This window comes from Tympanuchus pallidicinctus, unplaced genomic scaffold (assembly GCF_026119805.1).
Source record: "Tympanuchus pallidicinctus isolate F22 unplaced genomic scaffold, pur_lepc_1.0 scaffold1, whole genome shotgun sequence".
Taxonomy (NCBI): Eukaryota; Metazoa; Chordata; class Aves; order Galliformes; family Phasianidae; genus Tympanuchus; species Tympanuchus pallidicinctus.
Window position 1 is genome coordinate 79,763,989 of NW_026294618.1, and position 24,409 is coordinate 79,788,397.

The window sequence follows — 24,409 nt, forward strand, 5'->3', positions numbered from 1 at the left end:
CAACATGTTCTGGAAGCAAGAGCAAGGGAAACAAAACCAAAAAAGGAAATAGAAATAAAAGAATGAAAAGGAAAATAGAGAGAGGGGAATGGAAAGGGAAGAAGATTAACAAAGAAAAGACTCACTCCAAAAGCAGTAGCAGGAACTTGGATCTGACTACTGAAAACAACAGATGAGCAGAGTAAAAGGCAGGAAGCTACATCACAGCCCATCGATATGGAATCTCAGAAAGACTCAATAACTGACATGTACCCCTTGAAGCCACTGGAGAAGTGTGGATAAGAGATGCACATAAAGAACTCACTTTTATCTTTGAGACCTGGCAAGCATTTTTCATCCTGTGCTCAGCTTTGTAAAACACAAGCCAACAGCCTGCTGGATACGAACAAGCACAAGGGTGTGAAAACAACATCTCAAGCCTGCAGGGCTGATATGAGGGGTATATTGGTTGGGGGAATGTGATTATCCCTTCTCTCACATTCTCCTTACTTTGAGTGAGCACTGAAAAGTGGTGTTAGGAGCTAGAGATAGATGAGATTTTCTTACTGGATGTGTTTTAAGAGCATATGAGCCTTTCTAGCAAGATTATTTGTACTGCTTTTCTTGGGCACTGTGACTATTCCAAGCACAGCTAAGAGTGTGAAAACTGTATAATTATTCCCTTGTACTAGGGAAGCTAAACAATATCCTGCTTTTACTCTATCTCAGTCAGATGCTTGAATTGCATTAAGAACAGTGCTTATGAAAATTGAATGTTAAGTGTAATCTCACCCTTCTGAAGGGCGAGCCATGTTGTAAAGCCTTCAGCTACCCTGTTCTGGGCAGGTTACTTTACTTGGGATAACCATAGAAGAGAAATGGTAGCAAGAGTCTGAAGCATGATTAACCTGCCATTCCTCATATTGCTAATTTTCTCAATTAACGGATTGCAACTGATATCTGGACCAAGGATAAAGAGCTCAAGAAAGCCATGAACCATACTGAGGAGGAATGTGTGAATGCAATAAGACAGAGTTAGTCAGGCTAATTCATTAGTTAGGCATCGTTTGCTAAGATCCTGTAGGCTAAGGGAAGTCTCGATAACAGAACTGGAAGATATTAGGCAAACCTAAAGGAAACCTCATCCCACTGCTCTGGGCAATTCCACTGAACTCGCCTGACCCATTTGTGCTGGTTACACCCTGCTCAGATCTTTGGCTGAAAAGCTGACAACACTTGTGGCCAGGCAGACAACTCCACCTGCAGCGAGCAAGGGTCAGGAGGAAACATGCTTCACTTACGTTGAGTGGAAACTCTACTGTCACTGACTTTGTCAATAAAAAATACATACAGAAAATCAGAAAAAAGCTCTTCAATTCCCACCCCCACCAAACATCCATCTGAACTGCAACCTTCTCTGCAGCACAGTTAGAGAGAACCTTGCCTTAGTAGCTGGCATCATGGACACACTATCCCCCCATGGTGTATTGCTGGGGACAGAAAGAGAGTTGGCTCAATCTGCTGTAGGCTGCAGGGATGGATGCTTAGCCCCATTTTCAGGCAGGAGGGAGCACAGCTGAAGCAGGATCCTGCTGTCTCTGCTCCCAGATGCCTGTGGTACAGTTACTGCTTTACCCCCTAAGCCCTCCCCAACAATCTAATTAAGCTTCAAGCGGAGCTTGTCCATCAAGCGCTATCGATCAACTTTCACCAGCACGTGGCTGCCACTCAATCCCACCACACATCCCAAACCTCTCCCTCTCACAGCCTGTAAAGGCAGCATAACCTCTCCCTCCCCTTGCTTTCCCTGGCTTTGCATCCCGATGGCTGTTTGATCCATCTGCTGAACACACCTCCCAGACACACTCGTTCTGTATCCTTTTCCACTCCCCTCAGGGCTGAGTTCTGCACAGCATCACGCACGCCACTAGCATAACTGAAGGCAACTGACATGAGAGCACACATGCAATCTGCCTGTTCCTCCTGCCTGAACAAAAACCGGAAAAACCCTGCATCAGTTGGGGAGAGAGGAGAGTTTGAGCCTCCTCCTGCTACAGAGGACAGCTCAGCATGTAGGTGGAACTGTGCTGATTTGACTTTGTCCCATATGACAGCAGCCTGTGATCAGACATCAAACTGGCAGCCAGGGCAGGCAAGAAAGAAAAGAGGACTACAGAAGCTTTCCAGCAGGCATGACTTATAAGCCATCCCACAACAGAAGATCTGCTTTGAAATTCAGTCCTGTGCAAACACTGCAAGGCCAAGTCATTGCAGTTCACAGTCCAGTGAGATGGGACCAGCACAACCCGTATCAAGTGACATGATTAACAGAAAAGGGATGTGCTCTGTGTCCCACCCCACAAGTCTTTTGATCCGCACAGCATCTCACAAGCAGCCAGCGGCACCATCTGCTGCGTCATGGGAAGCCACACTCCTCTCCCTCAAGCTGAGACTGTCATGCTGTAGCAGGGAGGAGGAAAAAAAAAAAAGGGGCTGACACGTCCCTTTTCCATGTTACCTGTCTGTGCCCCTGTCCACGCACTGCAAGGTCTTCTCATCCTGCGGGTAACACCAGGTGAGTGCTGCACCAGTCACAGTTCATGCAGAGCAGTATGGGACCCTTCCCAGTTTACAAACCACAGTTCCATCCTTTAACCTTCTCGTCTTCCAGAATGAAAAGGCATCACAAGGACCTCCTGAGGAGCTATTTAGCTCAGCTGTCCTGAAACCTCACTGCATCACCTCTGATCACGTCCCCCAGCTGAAAACTCCCCCTTAGCACTAGTGGGGGGACACGCAGGATAGGCCACGAAGAGCATGGGAGCACAGGGCACAGCAGGCCTCGGGATGCAGGCTGCGGGCACAGGCCTATCTTCCATCTTCTGTGGTTACCGTGGTGATGGCAGCATTGCCCAGACAGCATGCAATCCCTGGGAGCTGGCAAAACGCTAGCCCTTTTGTTTGTAAAATGAGTTCGGTCACCCCTGCCTGCCTTACACAGAGTTTCCTTATTCTGTAGCCCTCGGGCAACCCCCCGAGGTGCCGACTGCTCTGTCTCTCAAGCAGCTTCACCTGAAGCCATGGCTGCATCAGCAGAAGATAAGGGTTTTCATCCTGCTCCCACAGCACAGGGCTGAGCTGCTGCAAGGAGTGTCATTTGCCACGTTCAGAACCTTTCCTGACTTGGGGCTTACAACGCAGATAAAGCAATTCTCTACATGCTATATTTTTCTCCAGACACTGGATATGGCTGAAGATGGGAAGAGGCAGCCTCTTGGTTCACTCCACATGGATATTCACATGGATGTTAACACAAGTCCAGGAGGATGACCTTGCTCTAGAAGCTTCTTCTACCCTACTACTTCTGCACACACTAGTGGTTTGTAAGATCACGGCGTTGCTTGCAGGCACTGGAAGATGCATCTAGGTTCATTAGGTTGGGTTCCACATGTGCCAAGGGCCATGCACACATGCTCATCAAGCTGTGTTAATTCATGAACAGGGCAAGACAGTGGTGTGGGCTAACTATTCTGATTTAGAGATTGATGTAGAAGAATATGGCTAGGCGTATAACTCACTTCTCCATTCTAAGTCACACCATCTCTGCTTGGTGCATGAGGAAGAAGCGTGAGGATGCCCTGTCCCACTCTGTGGTCCCGGAGAGGTGTGCAGCTCTGTGTGCTCCCATCTCAAGAGCAGAGCAAACGAATAACTCAGAGGCAGAAAGGAAGCGATATGGATCCACAGACTGTGGGCCTTGGTGTAAAAACTCTCCCACTGGGTTGCGATGGCAGTCAGCGGAGTTATCCTTCCGCTCTACTCACAATCATTAAATCCCTGCTAAAGTCCCTGTCCTCTGTGTGTCCAAACAGCTCTGTTATCTGCCACCTCCCTGCACGGTGAGCTGGCTCCCCACGGCCCCGGCTCTCATTAACACTGCTCTGGCTGGCTGATGAGGCGAGTGGCAGCCGGCTCTGCAGCCCAGATGAGGTTTGTAGACAGCAGGGGATGTTTATCCAACATGGAGGGGATGAAAGTACAAACAAAGAGAGGCCGCACAATTACTCAGGCATTGCACAGGGCCACTCTCATTAAAGACAGTCTCCCTGACAGGAATTAATCTGAAATGACAACTCAGTGAGCTAATTTAGCAAACGGGTCCGGGGCTTGGCCTGGTGCGAATTGTGGGGCCCTGTCTGCCAGGTGGGGCTGGGTCTGCTCTGCCTGAGTCCCTGTACCAGAAGGCATGGAGGCAACGGCAGCCTCGAGTCTCCTTGAAGGGTACAACAAAGATTACACTCCCCTTCTGCACCAATACCTTCTCCTTCCTCTTTCTCCTGCAGCCTCAGGTCACAGATGGGTTCCAACTCATTACGTGCACAGTAATTCTGCCACTATCCTCTGCAACCGTAACCACCAGCCCAGCTCAGATCTTTCCTCCAGGATGCGACCTGCTTGCAATATTAGATGGCTTCTCATTTCTCTTTAATGTTAGAGCAGAGCACTGGGAGGGGGATAAAATACACAGAGAGAAATAAGCAACTTAAAAGGCTTTTTATTTTTTAAGCAAAGATCTGGCTCGGGGAGGCTGCTTTGAATCCCCAAGCAATGAAAAACATTTCTAGTTGGAGCACAGTGTCTCAGTGCCTTTCTATGCTGCGAGAGCACACAGAAGAAAAAAGCTGACCAAATGAACACCCCAAAACCTGCTGGATCTGCCCAGAACCAAATGACCTAAGGCTGCAAACTCATTAAGATCACTGGCTGCAGTGAGGTAAGGCGGTTGGCATTTAGGTCAGTTGCCTTGGAGCAAGAAAGGGAAAACCTCCCAAACCTCCAAAATAGATATCTGTGAAGCTCCCCACTGAATCAGTACTCAATACAATGTCACTGCCTAGCCCACCTGGCTGACACGCTCCAGGAAGTAACAGCCTGTTTGCAAAGACAAAGGCTTTACAAGAAATTTGCTCTACAATGCTAGTATATGTGCTTTGCCTGGGTCAGTGGCTCCAAGCTGTCAGGCTGTTTATTGGGTTTTAATTTAAGGTTAATTCTTATTCTACTGGAACTGGTATGTCTGCTGTGCTATTCAGCCTCTGCTGCAGGGCTGGGAACAATCAGCTTCTATGGAAATGCACCTGCCTGTCTTGCTGGGAGCCCATGCATTGCTTAGGAAAACAAATTCCCCCCTGGCTGCTTGCAATCCCCGAAGGAATGCCCAAGCAGCCTTCCCAACCAGCCCTCGGAAGCCATTGAAGAGGGAGAGCTGGAAGAGCCATAGCACCCGCCAATTAATAAGCAGCACTTTTACCCTCACCCAGCCCCATTTTCAGCAGCTGCAGCAAGTAAATTGGATTCAAGGGTTCCCAGGTGCTTTGAAAAGCATCCTTCTACTTAGGGATCTTCACATTACATATGCTAAGAGCTCTTCAAGCGAACTGGGGAGAGCAAGAGGAAAACCAGCAAAGCATGTTAAAACCAGCAGGCATTCCAGCTGGTTGCTCTTTGGACTCCACCTAAACAAAATCTAAGAACCCTCCCAGACAGCCCGTCACCATCCAGCAGGCACTGAGAGGTGGCATGCTGTCCCACTCACATTTGTCCTTACAGTGCTGAAGAGCATTTGGCCATGGAGGCTGGGGAGCTCCCAGGGCTGGAAGAGGTGGGCTGGCTAGCTGGGTAAGCTCTCATCCGTTTGATGCTGGCAGTAAATCAATCGTGACCAGCCGTATGCAAGGCCTGTTGTGTTGTTTTTTTTTTTAATTTGAAGAGAATATCCCTCTTCAACACCAGCTCTCTAGGAGGACTTTTGTGCCGCCTTAACTAAAGTCTGGAAGCCAGTGCATCCTGTGAGGAGGGTACCCAGGCAACCAGTGGCTCCTCATTCAGTCAGACAAATCCCCTTTCTTAAGAGCTCTTCAAACACCAACGCTTTTAAGCTTTTGAGCTTTTTACAGTTATATTCATTAACGTCACCATGTTCTGCAGTTTGACAATTGATCAGCAGGACACAAAGCTCAGCTCACATGCCCCAGTATGGGGAAGAACGTGACGAAAGAGCAAAGACTGCAGGACATGGAAGAGAGATACGGTGCAGGGGAAAGAGCAGAAGGACTAACAAGAGTGCTGTAAGCCCAATGGAGATGTCACAAGGAAAACACCAGAGAGACAGCAGCACAGCAGAGAGCTCAGTGAAACCTCAGCACATGGAGCTATGGAGACCTCATCATGTGACGCAAGTGGCTTTGCAGGAGGAGGGCCAGGCAATACTGGTAAGATCCCTTCCAGACTTTCCTCCTTGTGCTCAACAGAATAGGAACAATGCTCCCCTGCTGCCTCCTTGCTCTGTCATTTGTTATTCAGAACTGGGTCACCAAGATGGGACCTGTAGAGATTTCTAAGAGCCTGATCATACATCACATTGGGATACAACACGGTCATGGTACAATGACTCCTCCAAAATACACCTCTTACCAGTCAATACCATGTAGTGATGCTGCACAAGAAACATTAGCAGCAGTAACCAATGGGATATGGAAAAAACCAGAAGATTAGGCTTTCCCAGGCACTCAGTTTCCTTTACATCAGAACTTAAAGCAGAAATGTGGCTTTTCTTTCACTTAAACCCTTTTGCTAGATGCACAACGAGGACAAGAACCAAGATTACTTCTGGGCACTGTGCAAAAGGAAAAAAAAAAAACTCAACATCACTGGAGAAAGATAAAAATCACAAATTAGTTTGTGAAGTTGCAGTGCTGGTAATAGCAAAACTTGGCTAACAGGGAAGGGGTACTGTGACAAACTGCTTTCATTATTAGAGGCTCCCCTGTGTCCTGTATTATTATTAAGCACTGACAATGCGTTCTGCGCTGCATGAGGAACAAACAAAGGCTGTCCCACCCCAGAGAGCTCACAAGCAAACGGAGACATAAAACTGAAGCCTACTGTGCAGAACTACAGGAGAGAGAAACTTGGATCGTTTAGATTATTTTATTTCCTTTCTGCAGTAAACAAACTTCTCCTTACAAAACATATTTGCTTCCAAGCTACCACTGAGTGGCAAGAAGTACCAATTTGAAGCATCCCCATTTTTAAAATGTGTTGAATGCAGGCACTTTGCTGAGCTCGGATGAAATTATCTGGCAATCCTTACTGGTTAATGTGCTCTTTAAAAATTATCAGACTTTTCCTTGTCCTTCTCCAACCAGCGCAATCTTCAGCTTTTCCTCAGTTCTCCTCTCAGTCCGATTTCCATACTCTGGTGTGATTTCTCTTCACATTCAGCAAGCCTTGCAACACACTTCTCTTTCCCTGCAGAGTTTATGGAGTCCCAATAGCTTCATTACTGTGACAGTATGAAAGCCCTTTTGCAACACAGACACTGACTTTCCTGCAGTTCCTGCCTGGAGAGCTCTTCAGCTTATTCCCTTTATTTCACATGAGTGTTGAGGGTAGAAGCCTACTTACTTGAATCTTTGGCCTATGAAATCTCTAAAATCTACTAATGACTGTGGATTTTTGTTCATATTAACCTCCCTTCAGAATACTGAGCACTAGCCGTCTGATGGGAAGCAGCAATGCTCTGAAAGCTCCCAACTGTACCCAGAACCTAACTTAATGAACACTGAGCTGTGTACTCAGCCCATGTCACCGATTCAGCAGGGAAGGCACAAGACCAACTACAGCTCTTAATCATCAGGGAGATTGATGTAACTGCCCCCAAGGTCCTCTCCTCAAAAGCATGAACCAGGGATGCAGACCTTACCTGCCTGACTTCCAGGCGATACTTGAGGATAGGATCCACAGCATCAGGTTCCTTCTGTGTCCACTGCAAGATGTAAGAGTAATTCTTGGATTGCTTCTGGCTCAGGGTGGGGTTTGGAGTGTCATAGTAAAACTCAGGGCTGTAAGCTTTTGCTGAAGGAAAAAACAAAAAGGAGAAAAGTAAAGAGTGGGATAGAGGGGGAATATAAATTACAAAGATATCTGGTGAGTAAAAGAGCTCTTCTCACCCAACTTATCATCTGCCTTTGGCATGAGAGATTCTTTCAATATTCCAGCTGTTGTTGTACTGACATGTTAAATAGTTCATGGCATCTTTTTTCTGTGGACTGCTTCTGCTTTCACAGCCTAACCTACTGGGAGGGTTCACAGACCTGCAGCACCAGTGGGGCATGACTGACACCAGAAAAGGTGGAAACAGCTTCGATTCTCCAGCTGGAACCAGCTCTAATCTTTTGTGTCTTGCTTTTTGTAGCTTAGGTTGAGGTAACTTTTAAACTGGCATTTCTTCTGTTTCATCTGCAGCTTTACAGAGTCTCCTGCTAACAATCCCCAAGGAAAGATCATTTGGCCAGTAGGTCATAGGAAAAGTGCTATTTAGCACACAGGGGACAATGGCACTCAAAAGGAGACCTTGTTCCTTCTGCATCTCCCCTGCCTTGAAAACACAGTGCTCCAGCCTCTTTGTAGCACGGCTGTCAACTCCGCAGCAAAGGGGATGTTGACCTCAGCCAGGGTGAAAACAGCAAGAGATTTTACAGGGACAGAGTTTTCTAAACCCACATCTCTAAGAAACTAGAAGGAAGCAGGAGGAAAAGAAACACAGAAGAAAAGATGTACTACAGAGAATAACAGAATTGTAGCATGGCTTATGTTGGAGGGGACCATAAAGATCTTCAAGCTCCTTGCCTTGGACAGGATTACCAACCACTAGGTCAGAGTACTCAGGGCCCAGTCCAACCTGGCCTTTAACGCCTCCAAGGATGGGGAGAAATTGGATGGTTCAGAGAAGAAGGGTTTCCTTGTCATTTCACCAGCCACTGCTGACCTGAACCAGTAACTCAAAGGCTGGTAGAGTAATGCACTGGGCATGCTTATCTCCAGTCCAGGTCTAATCCAGGCCTGCACACAGGCAGGGAAGGCTGCAGGAGAGCAGAGAAGCCCCACAACTATCTTCCTAAGTACTGTGTTGCACCTTGCCTCTTGAATCCTGGGCCCGGCCATTCAGTATGATTATAATTAGGCTCAAAAGGATTCAGCATTTTATTTTTTATGAACTCAGATGGATAATATTGATGTGTATTTCCAAGTCTTTTTTTCCTTATTATTTTTATTGACTTGAATTTTTGCACAAGCAAGAAGTTCAGAACCACCTCAGAGACTAATTGCTGCTTATTCAACTTGTATTGACTGTGGAAGTCAGGCTTCATAATGGATTCAGAAATAAAATCAGAACTGATTATAATCATAATCTTGCATGATATTAATTCCTAATTAACTGACTCTAAAATAGAAATAGAAGCTAAAAAAAAAATCCTTTTAATAGAAAGGAAGCACATCAAGATACTTTTGGAACTTCCTTTCTGGCAACTTTTACCACTGACAGAAAGTTTGCCTTTCTCCTCCAGCTGACAGAAAGAGCTAAACGTTATTCACTCAGTCTTTCAGAGCTTTTTTGTGCTGGTAGATGGTGGGGAGCAGGTGATGAGTGGTATGGGGAGGGTCTGGATGTGGATTGGATGTTTTTCCAACCTTCCACAATATCACAGAAAAGCTAATCTCCCATGCACAGAAGGAACTAATCCCACAACACAGATCTTTCCGTCCTGGGCATGGTTTTGTATTCTGCTTCCAGTACATCTGAACACCTCATGGTCACAAGTGAGTCACTGCCTGCCCATCAGCTAGGAAGGTTTATGGTCCATCTTTCCAAGCAAGAAACAGAAACAAAAAGAAACAATGCTGTTCCTCCTGCTTACAAAGGAAGGTTGTAGCAGATGTGAATTAAAACTCCAGCAGTCTTCAGCCCAAGTACCGTAGCCTAGCCACCGATTATTCTGGTTACTTTACAGGTTCAGAAGGTCCAATTGATTTGCAGCTGCCCAGGCAGAGATGTCTGGAGCTGAAAAGCCAGCATCGACTATCAATGCCAGGGAAGGAGAAGAGAATTGCAGAAAAACAAATGCTTGCAGCATTCCAGGCAAAGGCTCCGTAGAGAGGACCACTGCTTTCTGTAAGGGAATCTTGTCACATGGGGCATGACCTGGCACACACGATGGCATTATGTACTACTTATTTTTCCAGCAATATTTAGATCCTGGAAGTATTCCCAAATTTGCTAAGAACAAAGCTTGCCATGGTGGAAAGCTCATTGTGGGATATAGTTTGCCACCATTTAGTTAGCGAGATGAAACTTAAAATCATTTGAAGAAATAGCAGAGAGAGAAAAAGCTCTAAAAGCCAAATCAACTACCAGACAAAGTCCAGGAGATCCCAAAGGGTGAGAGCAAAATCCTGAAGAAGGGCCCAAAGTGTGGAAATGATTTGCATTTCCTCATTCCTGAGAGCATCTTAGAACTATAACATAGCTGAGTTTTTCCATACTCTGGGAAAGACTTCCTTCAAAATCTGACCTCTTTGCAAATTACTCTCTCTTTTTTTTTTTTTTCCCCCCCCTTCCTTTCTTTCTTTCTTTCTTTTTTTTTTCCAGCCCCTTCTTGACATGTATTATGAATTGGCCCTAGGCTGAAAAAAAAAAATATTTTGACTGATTTTTTAGTTTATTAAGGGAACCTCATTTAAGAGCTTGTTTAGAATCTGGTGCCCAAGTCGATTCTGGGGTCATGAGAAAAATAGATTTAATGATCAGCCAGAGAGGCTAGAGCAGATGTGTGGTTTTAGTTACTACAACTCTGCTGCTCTCATCTGCAGTTGCAGGTGCTAGGAGCCAGTGCCACTGCGTGCTGGAAAAAGAAAACTGAGCAGCAAATCTACTAGTACTAGTATCCAACACAAACTTTGTTTATCTTTTCAAGCATCGTAATACAAAGTCTGCCTAGAGACGTAGAGAAGGCATAGGAATACATAGTGTGGTTGGTTGTTTGAAAGGGAAAAATGGATGTTTTGGGAGACTGCTGGGGTACATAGAGCTTTTCTATTCTCTTGGTTAGTACTTACCTACAAATAGCTTGCCCAAGCCAGAAAGCTTATGACAGTCTTGAGTTTTAGTCCCACATCTTTCAGGCAAGCATCTAAATATTGCTAAAATACAGCAGAGGCTGCACTAGCTGCCCCTGCTCCATGCGGCCTTAAAGGTCTGCCTAGATGATAGACACAGATGCCCTGCTAGCTTACAGAAGGCCATCCCATTTGAACCCACTTCCACGACGCCATCTAAAGCTCACTCCACTGTGTGCTCTGTGACTCACCAGACACCTGGAAGAGGCAGGCGGAGACCCCCACATCATTGGAGATGCTGCACTCGTAGCTGCCGCTGGTCTCCCGGCTCACGCTGTCCACTTTTAGCTCCGAGTAGTCCTGCTGTTCTGCAGGGGGCTGCGCCAGCAGGGTGCCATTGAAGCGCCAGACAGAGGTGGCCACCTTCATGGGGCTGCCCTTCAGCATGGTGCAGCGCAGGGTGACGCTGCGCCCCATGCCCTGCCGCACATCCTGGAAGGCTGGCTCCACCACCGGTGGAACTGGGGACCAAACAGAGACAGACAGCGACGTCATCAGGAAGAGCTGACAATGCTCAGCACTGGCACCACGGTGCTGTCTCTGAAGAGATCTATTGCTTCTGAGAAGATATTTATTATCTAGCAGGAGACAGACTTTGCCAAACAAAAAACAGGAATAACCATCAAGCATTACCTTCTGACTGGGCTGGGCCCACCTACTCCCTCCTTACCATTTACTAGGTAGGGGTGGCTTTTAGCAAGCACTCATCCTACAATGAGATACTACTCGGGGAGCTACCAAGCAACGACCTACCACCTGAGAAGTGCAACACTCACTACAGCTTAGCTTCAACACTGGGATCCTAGTCAAAACAACCATAGTCCTTATTCCTCACATCCAGCATTAGTTGCACTCCTTGAGCATGCAGGTATGCTCCCAAGCAATTACACTCACGCTCAACTAACAGGCCTATCAGAGACACCATGTTCAAATGGAGAGATACACATTGCCCGTCCTCATACAGCACAGAACTCAAGGGATCATAACATCACAGAATCATTAAGGTTTGAAAAGGCCACTGGAATCATCTAGTCTAACCATCCACCTACCACCGCTATGCCCTGTAAACTATGTCCCTCAGTGCTGCATCTCCACATTTCTTGAACACTTCCAGGGACGATGACTCCACCACCCTGGGATGTCAGAGTGCCTCTCCCAGATACATCAAATACATCAATACCATAAATCAGAGACTAGCTACAGGGACCCTGGGTCCTATTCTCATCTCTGCCAACAATGCCATGACATTGCAATGTGAGTCATTTCTCTCCATGTCAGCTTCCCTGCCAGCAGCACTAGAATGATACGTGGACACCTCCTTAGCAAAGGAGGTTAAGTCTTGTTCTTTGGCACTTACAAAAATTTATAGGAATCTCATAGTTTGGACATGGTTGAGGTAAAGTAAGGAGAAAGTCTGAATTAGTGTTTCTTGGGTCAACTCCTTATTTAACGCAATAGCAGAAGACTTCAATCTCAGCAGATACCTGATGGACACGTTTCACTTGCAATAAACTCTTAATTAAAACACTGACGCAAGGGAATAACCAGAAGCTCTCTCTCTAAAATGAGGAAGGCTTCCTGAAAACAAAACAGCTGTTAGCCCAAATGGAAAAGAGGGAGAGCAGGCTTATAGCAGCTCCACCACTATCACAAATTACCTCTGGATTCAAAGTATCTGCTCTTCTACTGACAACTTCCTTACAGTATAGGTCTACAAAAACACCTGACTCTTCTAAGCATCCAAAGAGCTGCCAAGCACAGCCAGGTCCCCAGACTTGCAGCACACAGCACCCACTGTGCCACAGACACAGCTGCATGCAGGTCTTTCAGCCCAGAAATAGACGTGCCTGGAATGCTGCAGTGCAGCAGCCCATCCCCTCCCCTAGCCTGACCCCAACAAGACTCTCCTGCAGCTTAGTAATAAAAGTGATTTCTCCATCCTTACCACAGCCACCCCATAGCTCTGCTATGCAGTGTCCTCCCCCCTACAAACACTGTCAAATCTGTGAGTATGGAGCATAGAAAGACCCCCTCTACCTGGCAGCCCTAGTCAACAGTGGCTGATTGTTTTCTAGATACCTGTTCTCAGCTCTCAGCCTCTGGGCCCTTTACTGTACTTAAGTGGATTAAAAGCAACCCTTGACTGAACTCAAGTTGCTGTGCTGAGTGGTGTGGTCAGCTCATTACAGATGGTTTTGCTAGCAATGTGTCTCAGCAGGTGCTCCAAGCACTGACTTGCCTTTGGCATACACGTCTCCCACCTCACAGTGAGAATTATGTGAGAAGTTGTTTGATTAGACCTAGTGGCATGAATGTGTCATCTCTATCCCTAGCTGCTATCCCATTTCTTGGGCTACATCTGCTCCTTAATTGAAGATGGTGGGGTCTCACATTATAATCAAAGCCAGCTGGTGGTGACAGGAGGAAAAAAAAAAAAGGGTGGGGAGGAGGAGAAGGGGAAACACAAAAGAGAAAAGAAGGCTTAAAAAAACAAAACAAACAAAAAAACTATGGCACAACAGCTCTGGTTGTACTCAAAATGATCCATATCATGAGAGGAAGAGAGGGGAATGGGAGAACAGCACCCATGCATGGAACTGTTAGAGAATAAAGAATCTGAAAGAGGACAAAGCGTTCCTCAGAAGGATATCCCCTGAGCTCCACTGTGGGAGGGCCTGGGGCTGAGACAGTCCAGTTGCTTCTGTAGGTCACAGAAGTAGCACAGCAGCCAAGGATGCAGAAAATATTTAATCTTCCTCAGCTGGGAAATGGGATTTACTTGATTTGCACTGAGACAGGCTCAGGACCTATGCTACTATGCTATCACCTTGTGAAGGGAATGTCTGAAAGTGCCTATACAGTACACACTGATTACATTTTCTCGCCTTTGGCACGAGGTAACAGCAAACAAACACAAACTGTTCTGATGGCACCAAAGCTCCTGAGATCTCAGTAAAGAGAGCTGAAGCAGGTCATGCTATCAGCACAATGGATGCAGCACCATGGCAAGGGGCAGTGCTAAGGGATGGATAGGAAAGAAAAGTCAACAGCAACTTCAGTGCCAGAAATCAGTTTCTGGCCTCCAACACCTGCTGGGGTGCTCGCACTTCTGTGGGTAGGCTACCCATAAAGGGGAGGCCCACCACTAAGGCAGGGATCCAGACTGCACATCCTAGCAGATTAACAAGTGGTCTTTTATCATCTCCAGCTTAAGCACAAAAGAGAGCTTGTTTAGATGAGCTGGCACTCTGACCGTCTGTGAGGAGAAACCTACAACATGACTCTGGCTGCGAGGAAGATATCTGCTCCACACAGCAGCATCTGGCTGTCATAGTGCTCTTCTGGAAGCTTGGAAATCAGCCTCAGTTTTTGCCCTGGTTCCAAAGGAGGGTCCTTGCACAGAGGCTTCTCCAAAGTCTTTCCATGTTTCCCTGATCTCCAGTGCTCTGTTAAATAGCAGTTACACTCCAGGAGGCAGGCTGCTATGCTTCAAGGGGAAGGTAAAAAAAACAACCAACCTTCTACATGCGCAGGGCACCGGGTTTCGCCTGCAAACAAATACAGACGATTGTTGTTTTCTCTCAGCGCTGTTTAGCACTAGAAGAGCCAGCCAGCAGGAGGAGCAATGAAGGGGGTGAAGAGAGCAGCACACTGCTGCTGTAGGCAGCGACGAAGGAGCAAGGCTCCTCCAACAACCTTGTTAAGATGCGGCTGCTGTGAGACAACAGGCAGGGCAGCCTGCCTTCACAGCAGAATTATTGTGCAACAGAAGAAACATAATCATTCACCTGCTCGTTAGGAACAAATCAAATCAGCCCAACACAGGCAACCTACTCCAGCATGCCAGGCGCCCTAAAGTAAAGCCAGGCTGCAAGCAGTTCCCTTGCTGTGAGCCAGAGCAGATGCTCTGCATTGACGGGGCTGCTAAACTAGCATGGTGTTCACAATGATGAAGGGCAGGAGCGAGGGAAGCACAACAAAGAAATGTCAGGTGTCAGGGAGTGTTACTTTGTGCTCCGATAACCTCTCATTTTCTTGGTTTCATTGGGAATAACTAGAACTGAAGCGTACTGTCCTGTCAGATGAGAGAGAAAAGCATTGGTTGTTGGGCTGTGGCCAAGCCTGCAAATACTTGTTGAAAAAGCCTGTTCTTATTTTAGCCTCGAGGAAGGGAGGTTAGTTCTTCCTCACCAGATCCAAAGTACTTGCTGGAGAGACCATAGTCTCCATGCAGTATTACAGTGAGGCATCACTATGCTCACACACAGCTCAGGGAGGGCTATTCTGTGGTCTCTGTGATGCCAACTGAGTGCTGTACGTTCCTGTCAAGCTCAGATTCCTCCAAAATGCATTTGCTGATGTTGGGTGTGTTTCCTCCTCCAAGGATGAAGCCAGAGCACCTCAGACTGGCAGCAATGAACCGCAAACAAGATCTACTCTGTCCTCCAACACCAGTCCAATTAAACAAAAATTTACATTTCTCACTTAAATCTGGAAAGTGCAGCATGTAACAGAAGCAGCAACAGTGCCAAGTCTTGCTAGGTTAGAAAGTGGTTTTATTTTCTACAGCACCCAGCCTACTCTACTGAATTACGCTCTTCAAGCCAAGCCATGCAATTACAGCATCAGTGGGACTCCTGCTCACAGGCTTCACCTCACTCTGTGTGTGTGTGAGCTGATAACTGACCGCTCATTTACAGGATTAGAACTGCAAAGAACATACAGAAAATCTTGTATGAAAGACTGTGCTTTCTGTGTAGTCACAATTATTAGCTACATTTTGTTATCCAAAGTGGCTAAAGATGTCAGTCAGCAATTTGTCTCTGGAAATGAGCATGGCTGTGTCAAGGCCTTATAAGATCTATACAACTCCATCCAACATCCATTTAAATTCTGATAGATACCCTCCTGAAGTCATACCAGAGTTGTCTGGGTGCCAGCAGAGGGTGCCTTCTTTATCCAGCTCCTTGACCCATAATCTGAGATGTTAAATATGTCACAATCCTGCCTTCATAGAAACTAGAAAACTCCATGCATTGAGTTCCAGGAGAGACTGCAGCTTTCCCTTCAAGCAAGAAGGAAGCTCTTCTTTTGTCACAAGGGTGTGAAATCACAGTTGAGCAATTCTGTTCTTTAAAACAGCATCCATAATCCATACTCCAACAATGCACATTGGGTACCAACCAAGCAGTTTTCCATTTGAAGACAAATATCCAACTAATATTTGCAAGTTCAGTTTCCTCTGTTGCTTTCTGAGATAGAAGAGGGGAAATGGAGAAAAGCTTGCTCAACCAATCTGAGCTAGAAGCCAGAATATCTTTCCTTCTATGCTTTTTGTCTTTGCACTTCAGCATCCTCATGTATAAAGAGATAAAATACTTATTTCTGCAAAATGCTTGAAAGCCAACTTGCAAGTATTGTTATTTCAAACAATACAAATTTCTTTGAGTAAATTTTCTGCTAGAGAAGTGGGTGGAGGGACCAGAAGACCAGAGCTCTGAGTGGAACAGGCTTAGTTGTGTGCTGGTTGACTGGTTTTAAGAGAAGAGCAAACAAAATATATTCACAACAATCTTTTCTGCTTTCTTCTTCTCTGAACTTCCAAGCCAATTAGCTCAATTCATCTTCACCTTGTTTTAATAAAGAAGGATTTGCTAAAGAATTTCCTCTCCTGCATGATGAGCTGTAATGATTAATGCATGAGACCTCCCTCGCTCACCTTATAAAGCAGTTTCAAGAAAGTCCATCCTGGATGGGAATTTCCTTCTGCCTCACATTTATGTCTCCATAAAAAAAGATCTGCCCCAGACATGCTGGAACTCCACTCAGACTCACAGCCCAATTAATTCGTGCTAACAAGGCACTACAAAGACAAGCGTTCCCATGCCTCGCTTACCTTTGAGTGCCTGCTTTCAAAACAGCGACCTCCCCTAATTAAGAAAGACTAAGTGGGAAAAGATGGTGTATGTACAGAGGGCACACACATATTTGTCTGAAATGCACGCTGTTAACCCTCCCCCCACCCACATACCACCCAATTAGAAAAGTTATTCACAAAACAAGTAATGAGGGTAAGACAGTGAGCATGGTTGTTTCACAGCTGCCTTCAATTACTGTCCAGCCATTGGCATAAGCCATATCTAGTCTTTTACTATAAAGATGCTGGAAAATATTGTCTTTAACTCACATGCAATTTTGCTGGTTGTAGCGTGGTGAAGCAGGATGACAGCTATGCCAGATTTGTTTTTCTCCTGCCCACCCACATACCCATAAGAGGGAAGTCCTCCCATTTGGACCACTGCCAGACCACCAACTCTTCACTCAGGTTTATACTTCTGTCTCCTAAAAGATAACAAGATGCTGGCTCATACACATGCATCCATTAATACATGCTTCTGTTTAACAAATTGGGCTGGGAGTGACATCCTGCTCCCAAGAACATATAAATAGTTTAGATGCAAACATTCACTAACAGTCAGCCAATGATACTCTCTCCCCAAAAGCATCCCATATGCATTAACTTTTGGCAGAAGACCAGTTATCTTACTACTCAATAATTCATAGGTGAGCTACTCAACTGGGTAGTTCTGGGAATAAAGAAACTCGTTGCCAGTACAAACTAAAGAGAGGGAAATAAAAAGCAGCAAAAATAAACCACAAAGAACCAAATAAGATTCTTCTTCGAGAATGTGAAATTCACATCTTTTTTCCTACGTCGGGGGTTAGTTTCTAGTTTTTGTTACCATCTAACCTCATTCCCTTGCTGCTGCTTAAGCCTACTGCAAGCTGTCCCATAGCTGCTTACATTCTAGTAATCAGCTCTGTCCTATCCCAGTAGTTCCCAACCTGAACCAAAATGAGAGAAATTTTGACCAAATTTTCTCTGGAGTTCTTGACAAACGATGTTGGCATTTGATACATATACATATCTACAAGCTTTCCCATTCTCCCCATTCTCTGCTCTTCAGGTGACAGGAGCACAGCTTTAGTTTCGTGTTAGATTTCTGTTTTCTTTGGGCAGAAACACTGCCTGAGAATTTTAAATGCCAGAGGAATCACATACAAACAGTTTTGGGAAGGAGAAAAGTATAAGAGAAAACTGCATATACAGTTCTAACTCTCCTCACATGCCTGGCAAAAACAAGCAGGGCATGAGGAACTACAAAAGGGCAGAGAGCGTACCAGTACCATTTAAAACCACGTGAGCAGAAACAGAGCTTCTTGGCCCACTGCAGCAGAACATATTCCCTGTTCTTCCATCCAGAATATAAGGAAATGAAAATAGAAGAAAAACAGCCCATCTGTGATGTTCATAGTCCTAGGACACATCTTCCACATTCTTGAGGATCAGAAAAAGTGAAAAAAGAACTGATCATCCCGCAGCTAAGACAGTAAACTTGGAACTAGCTAAAATAGGACTTTAAAGGCCAAATTTAACTCATTTAGCTTCAGGCTCTTTGTTGAGGTGCTTAAGGTAAACAATCTTTTCATGAAGGCCACCTCCCCCAAAACCAACAAGTGTGAGGTACATCTCCAGAAGGCAATTCAGGACTAGGAATCCCTATTTGACATTACCTCCCTCCTGCTTGGCTGCTCAGGAAGCCTAAGCTACCCACAACCCTCACATCTCTGCTGTGTTCAGTGCCTTCCCTCTACGTGAACCTCTCCGTGACTTTCAGTGCCTTGTTTAATAAGTTCATACATAAGCTGAATCATAACATGCATCTGAAACTCGGGCAGCATGTCCTGCTGTTGGACAGGTGCCACCTCCTGTGCTTCAGCTGCTTTGTGCCACAGCAGAGCTACTCTGGAAAGCAAAACAGACACCAGACAGCACTTTCCCTATAGCAAATCAAGCAATAAATCTTTGGACTCCAGACAGCATCCAATTAGTGCCACTGCTAGGGCTCCTGTCCAGAATATGCAGCTGCCTGCAAGGAATTGTCTGTTTCCCCTTGTCTCTCAGGGAAGATCTTACCTACACCCAGAAGAGCTACCAGGCAAAGGTGACTGCTGGCTCCAAGCAGCAGCCCAGTAGCAACAGGCTCCTATTCCATCACCAGCTGCTGGAGCAATTCAATCACCTCCATATGTTTGGAAAGTTAGAGGCAGGGAGGCTGCAGGAGAAAATGCCTCTGAGAATGACAATCCTGTCAAAAGGGAGGAGAGTTCCTTCTTTAGAAATTCGGTGATTGTCAGAGCCACAGATGGTCAGAGCCTTCTGCTCAGAGTTGGGCTACAAGCCTTACCTCACCTTCTGTTTTCAGTTTGAAAGCTGAATTGGGAGCACTAGATGATCCCTCCACAGCTGCTTTCAAAACAGGCAGGTACAGCAAGAGGCAGCATAGCCAAGAGCAAAAGTGTTGATTAAAAAAATCAGATGTCCTTTAATGCGAAGGTGGTGCCAGAGCTGGACGGGGAAAAGATCCAAGCCAGAAAGAGCCTGGTAGGGAAGGAGGGCCACCAAAGGCAATTAAGATAATCAAATATTAACCAGCACTCCTTAATATGTTTACTTCAAATTTTCTGCCTGTACTATTAAGAAAAAAGGATGCATGGGGCAAAGCTAGACTAGGAGAAGTCAATGCGGTGGTTCTTATCTATAGAGTGGAGAAGCTGCCTACACAAACCAGACTTTTCCTCAGACATCAGGCCTAGTAAGAAATTTGAATCAAGGGGGAAGAAATCAGCGTAGAGAAAACACCCAGTTCTCCATCACTTCTCTATCTGCTGCTTCTGAGTTCTGCTGCCAGTCGTTTAATATCCTGCTCTGCTAACTGTCATCATTATCCCATTTTTCCATCCTTCACCCTTGATTGATCTTGATTCATCTGAGGAAGATGACGACAATGAAAACGTAACCATTCAGAAGGAGGCTAAAAGGATGCTCAAATGAGAAGATTTATGTCAGACGTTCAGTCTCATAGATGAAGCAGCCGAGGTCAACAGGTATTAAAGCAATTTTCCCCACAAGAGTTAATATAACAAGGCGGGTGGTGCATAGAGGAATTTAGGAAATGCACACAATTTAAAAACACAGGGTCAGCAGAGGTAGAATAGAGAAAGGAAAGGTGAGAACATTTTTAACTATTAGCATTTTTACTCTCTCTCTTTGGATGGTTACCTGTTCATCACTGTCATCATCATCTTCAGATGAATCAGGATTGATCAGATCAATCAAGGATGAAGGCTGGAAAAACGGAGATAAGTTCAGGCAGTCCATCAGAGAAAATGGCTGGGGTCTTTCAGAACAGCGACTGGCTCCAAAACATCAACTGCCAAATAACCAGTCTCTGCCATCTAAGAGTTTTGTATTCACTCTCTGTCCTTCGTACTGCTGCCTGCATGCCTTTAAAAGTGTGAATTTCATAAGTCCCTGCTTCCAACTCCTCCTCTATTAAAGAATTCTAATGGAAAAAAAAAACAACAACCAAAACCAACTCTTTATCTGTCATATCAGTAACCATCATACTTCTCAAAAATGCATTTTTAGTAGATTGCTGGTCACAGAAAATCATCTCTCTGCACCTTGTTCCCAAAACTGGTGATGACCTGTATCCCTGTGAAGGCATCTTTCTGCCTCTAGGTTAGGATAATACCAATGGCACGACAGTGGAAGATTCTGGGCCTCAACCAGGCCCCGGCCATAAATGGATTAAGAAAAGTGGGCTGTAAGCCATCTGGTCTCACATTTTAGAATTATTTCTCAGCTGTTTTAATAATTTAGCCTTTTAGTTTCACATGCTGAGCCTGGTGTATACATTCTTAATAACCTCATACCATTAACAGCAAGAGACCCTGAACTACAGAGAGATCTGCTTCTGCTGCTAGCCAAATATCTACTGCAAAGAGAGTGCAAAACCAGGGAAGGGCTCAGGATCAAGCTAGGGAGGAGTCACTCTCTTGCTGGAAACTTCTTGCCCTCTCTAAGTTGCCACCATCTTTCCAGACCAGCAGCACACTGACCTGACTGCAGAAGCACCCACACAGCCCAGCAGCTCTCATCTTCCCTTGCATTAGGATGAGCACTGTCACTCCTGAGGGCTCTACGTATGGTGGTCTCCCAGAAATCACTCTGCAGAGTTCAGGGTCTCCTCTTGCAGCAGAGAGCATAGGAAGGAAGCATTAACACACGGGCAATCATTCAAGGACATAGCCTGATTCCCTGACCTCCCCCCACCAGCTCTGTTTTACCTCCTCTGGTCTTGGAGCAAGAGAAGGAAATCATTAGCAAGCCCACCCTCTAGATAAACCTTCTCTGACATTTGATTTTCCAGGCTGCTTCTGGGCCAGCACTAGTGGAAACATTTGGAGAATCAGCACCCCTGCAGTGTGGGCATGTGCCTATCTCACAGTTACTTTTTCACGTCAACTGATGAGAACTTTGATAGTAATGAAGACGTTCTGCAGATCATCTGGGAACCCCCCGGTCAGAGTGGATTTTGGTCCAACAGATACATGCCTGAAATCTATTCCATACAGTTTCCTTCATTCCCATTCCCAGCTTTTTTTGGGGCACAAAAAGTAAAGCGATTACCTTCCTCATTCACATCCATTGCATCAAGAGTTTAAACTGGATCCTGGCCTGAGTTGGTCCATCAGCAGTTTTCTGCCTGAGGAACTGAGACAGCATATGCTGCAACATGTCATCCTGCTGCTTCCACCCTCTCTGTGGTAGGTAGATACCACCTTTCAGAACCAGATCAAAAAGACATTCTAAACAAGTTTCAATAGTGGTTGCTGAGCCATCCCACTGCGGTGGGCAGAGGAAGAGTATAATTCTGTGTACAGCCCCAGGAAGAATCTGCACGGACTCAAATCTGGTAGCTAAATTTTTTGACTAAAGTCAGAGATGAAGGAAAGACAGGCTTCTCTCTGTGCAAGTATAGCTAGATCTGCAAATCCAGTCCTGAATTCATCTGTGAAAAAATGGCAGGATTACAGACTAACAATTGATTGCAAAACCTCCAAAATGACATAGAAAGTAGGAAAATATGGAGGAAAAAAAAGGGTATCTAGCCAAGCCTTTGAGGGGAAGTATGTGATAGCAACCTCCAAACACCAGAGGAAATAAAAGTACTCTGTATCAACCATGATTGCGTACCTTATAAGAGTGCAGATGTGAGCTCACTGGGTCAACATAAGCAGAGAAAAACTCAGGAAAAAAAAAACAAAACACAGCAATAAACCTTTTTATTCCTCATTGATTTCAGAAAAAGAACTTACGGAAGATGAATGTGGGATACAAATTAAAAAATGAATGGTGATTAATATGGTTTTATGGGTCCTTGGCAGACAAACTGGGTAGTGTTTGAGAAGGCAACAAGAAAAGTAACTATCTTGTCATAACATCCTCAGGCGTTGGAAAGATTCTGGCTTGCTTCCACATGACAGACTAATTGAAGATGTAATACTATTCAAATGTAGTCTACATTAAACAGATTAAAAACACATTCACTGAAAAAGTTCAAAAAGAAATTTTAAATTGGTGCACACACCACTGAGATCTCTGTAGTGAAAGGAAAGCCCTTCCCCAGGAAGACATCCCTGGTGAGATCCCACATGAACCTCTTACGCTGAAGCTATTTCACATCACCACCAAGGTCAAAGAGCCAGCAAGCAGGTTGGCATAGCTAGAGAATATCAATTACAAACTCCCCAGATCTGGCAGCATATCCAGTATCATACATAATTTCTCCCTTGCAGTTAGGGTGGCTGTGTGCAGATTTTGGCATTGCTCTGGGATGTGTCTTGGGTTTTCCTTCCTTCCCTTCCACAGAAATACAGCATTTCAACATGCAGTAACAGAATCACCATCCTTAAGCACTCATTCACAATAAGATACTAACATCTGTGGGTAAAAATCATAGAATCATAATATGGTTTGGGTTGGAAGGGACCTTTAAGATCATCTGATTCCAACCCCCCTGCTACAGGCAGGGACACCTCTCTCTTGACCAAATGGCTCACAGTCCCATCCAGCCCAGAAAATACATAGTAGTAAATAAAATATTTGAGAGATGCCTCATACAGGACAGCTTGGTTTGCTTGATAGAATGAGCTTATAGTAAGAACACTCAATTTGCCTTGGAAAACGTAAAGACTTGGGGAAAAAAAAAAAAAAAAAAAAGCTGTTGAGTAGAGAATGTTTCACTCTTGTCAAAAAAGAGACAATGACTCCAGGAGGAGCCCGAATCAATATAACCATGTCAACCGCCAGCATAACTGTGTAGTTCAAAGGTGTCAAAATCTTGGTATGATTAAGTCAAGAATAACTGAAAGTACTGTGAAATTGGCGTCACTGCTGTATCTGCATCAATGGGATCATTTAAAAAAATCTGTTTAATAGGGGTGACATGCTGCCAGAATGATGCTGAAAAAAAAAAAAATAAAGACTACAAAAATGATTAAAAGGACTGGAAAACATGCATTGTGGTGAATGGCAGAGAAGACTCTGGACTGTGTACTGAAAAAAAGGCTAAGAGATGACTGGTTCTGGTACCTGAGACTACACAAGAAAGAAGCCACTAATAACAAATAGCTCTTTATGTCAGAAGACAAAGGCATAAACAGAGCTTGTATCTGGAAACTGAAAAGAGACCAGCTTACATTAAGTCATGACAACTGAACCGTGGCAGTAAAAATTCATTGGAACAACTTCCTGAGGGAAACAACTTACTGAGGGACTAAGTTGACTTAAGTTGCTAACCCTCTATCCATCATATTTTTGAAGTTGTGTCAGTCTGGGGAAGTTCTCACTGACTGGAAAAGAGGAAACATAATTCCCATTTTTAAAAATGGAGAAAAGGAAGCCCTGGGGAACTACAGGCCAGGCAGTCTCACCTCTGCACCCACTGAGGTCACAGAGCGGATTCTCCTGAAAACTACACTGAAATACATGGAAAATGAGAAGTTAACAGCTGACAGCCAACATGGCTTTATACACTTTATACTCTCCAGCAATCTACCTTACATGGAGCACTGCTCCCTTTCCCTTAACCCCCAGTTCCCCATCTTACAGCATAGCATGATATTGGCTGAAGGGTCTGTTCTATGCATATGATATGAACTGCTAAGAAAATCCCAGCAGAGCTAGCACTATTAAGCCCATCTATATTGCATTAAGTTGTTATGAGCTACCACATTCTAGCTTATGATTAGGGCAGTAAAATCTTTTCACAATCAGCATTTGGTAAGGAAAATCCCTGCTCTGTGCAAATGCCACCATTATTTACTGTTCTCTTGACCTCAATCTTAGCCACTGTCAGGAACCTGTAAGTTTTGACGTGCCAACCAATCCCTTCCATCAAATGCATGGCTGAGTTTTGCCTAGAGTTGCAGCACATTTGCAATGGATGAGATTTCCAGTCATGAGAGTGGGTCTCAACAGATCAAGAGCCTACAAAGGATG

At 45.1% G+C, this 24,409-nt stretch overlaps 1 protein-coding gene across 1 annotated transcript in view; it reads right to left on the reverse strand.

Annotated features, from left to right (window-relative positions):
- MDGA1 (MAM domain containing glycosylphosphatidylinositol anchor 1) overlaps positions 1-24,409 on the reverse strand; it is a 115,560-nt gene that overhangs the window by 33,950 nt on the left and 57,201 nt on the right. The window contains exons 9-10 of the mRNA XM_052678258.1: positions 11,190-11,459; positions 7,745-7,896 (exon numbers count right to left, since the gene is read on the reverse strand). Coding sequence (XP_052534218.1) covers positions 7,745-7,896; positions 11,190-11,459 — 422 coding nt within the window. The remainder of the gene's footprint in view (positions 1-7,744; positions 7,897-11,189; positions 11,460-24,409) is intronic.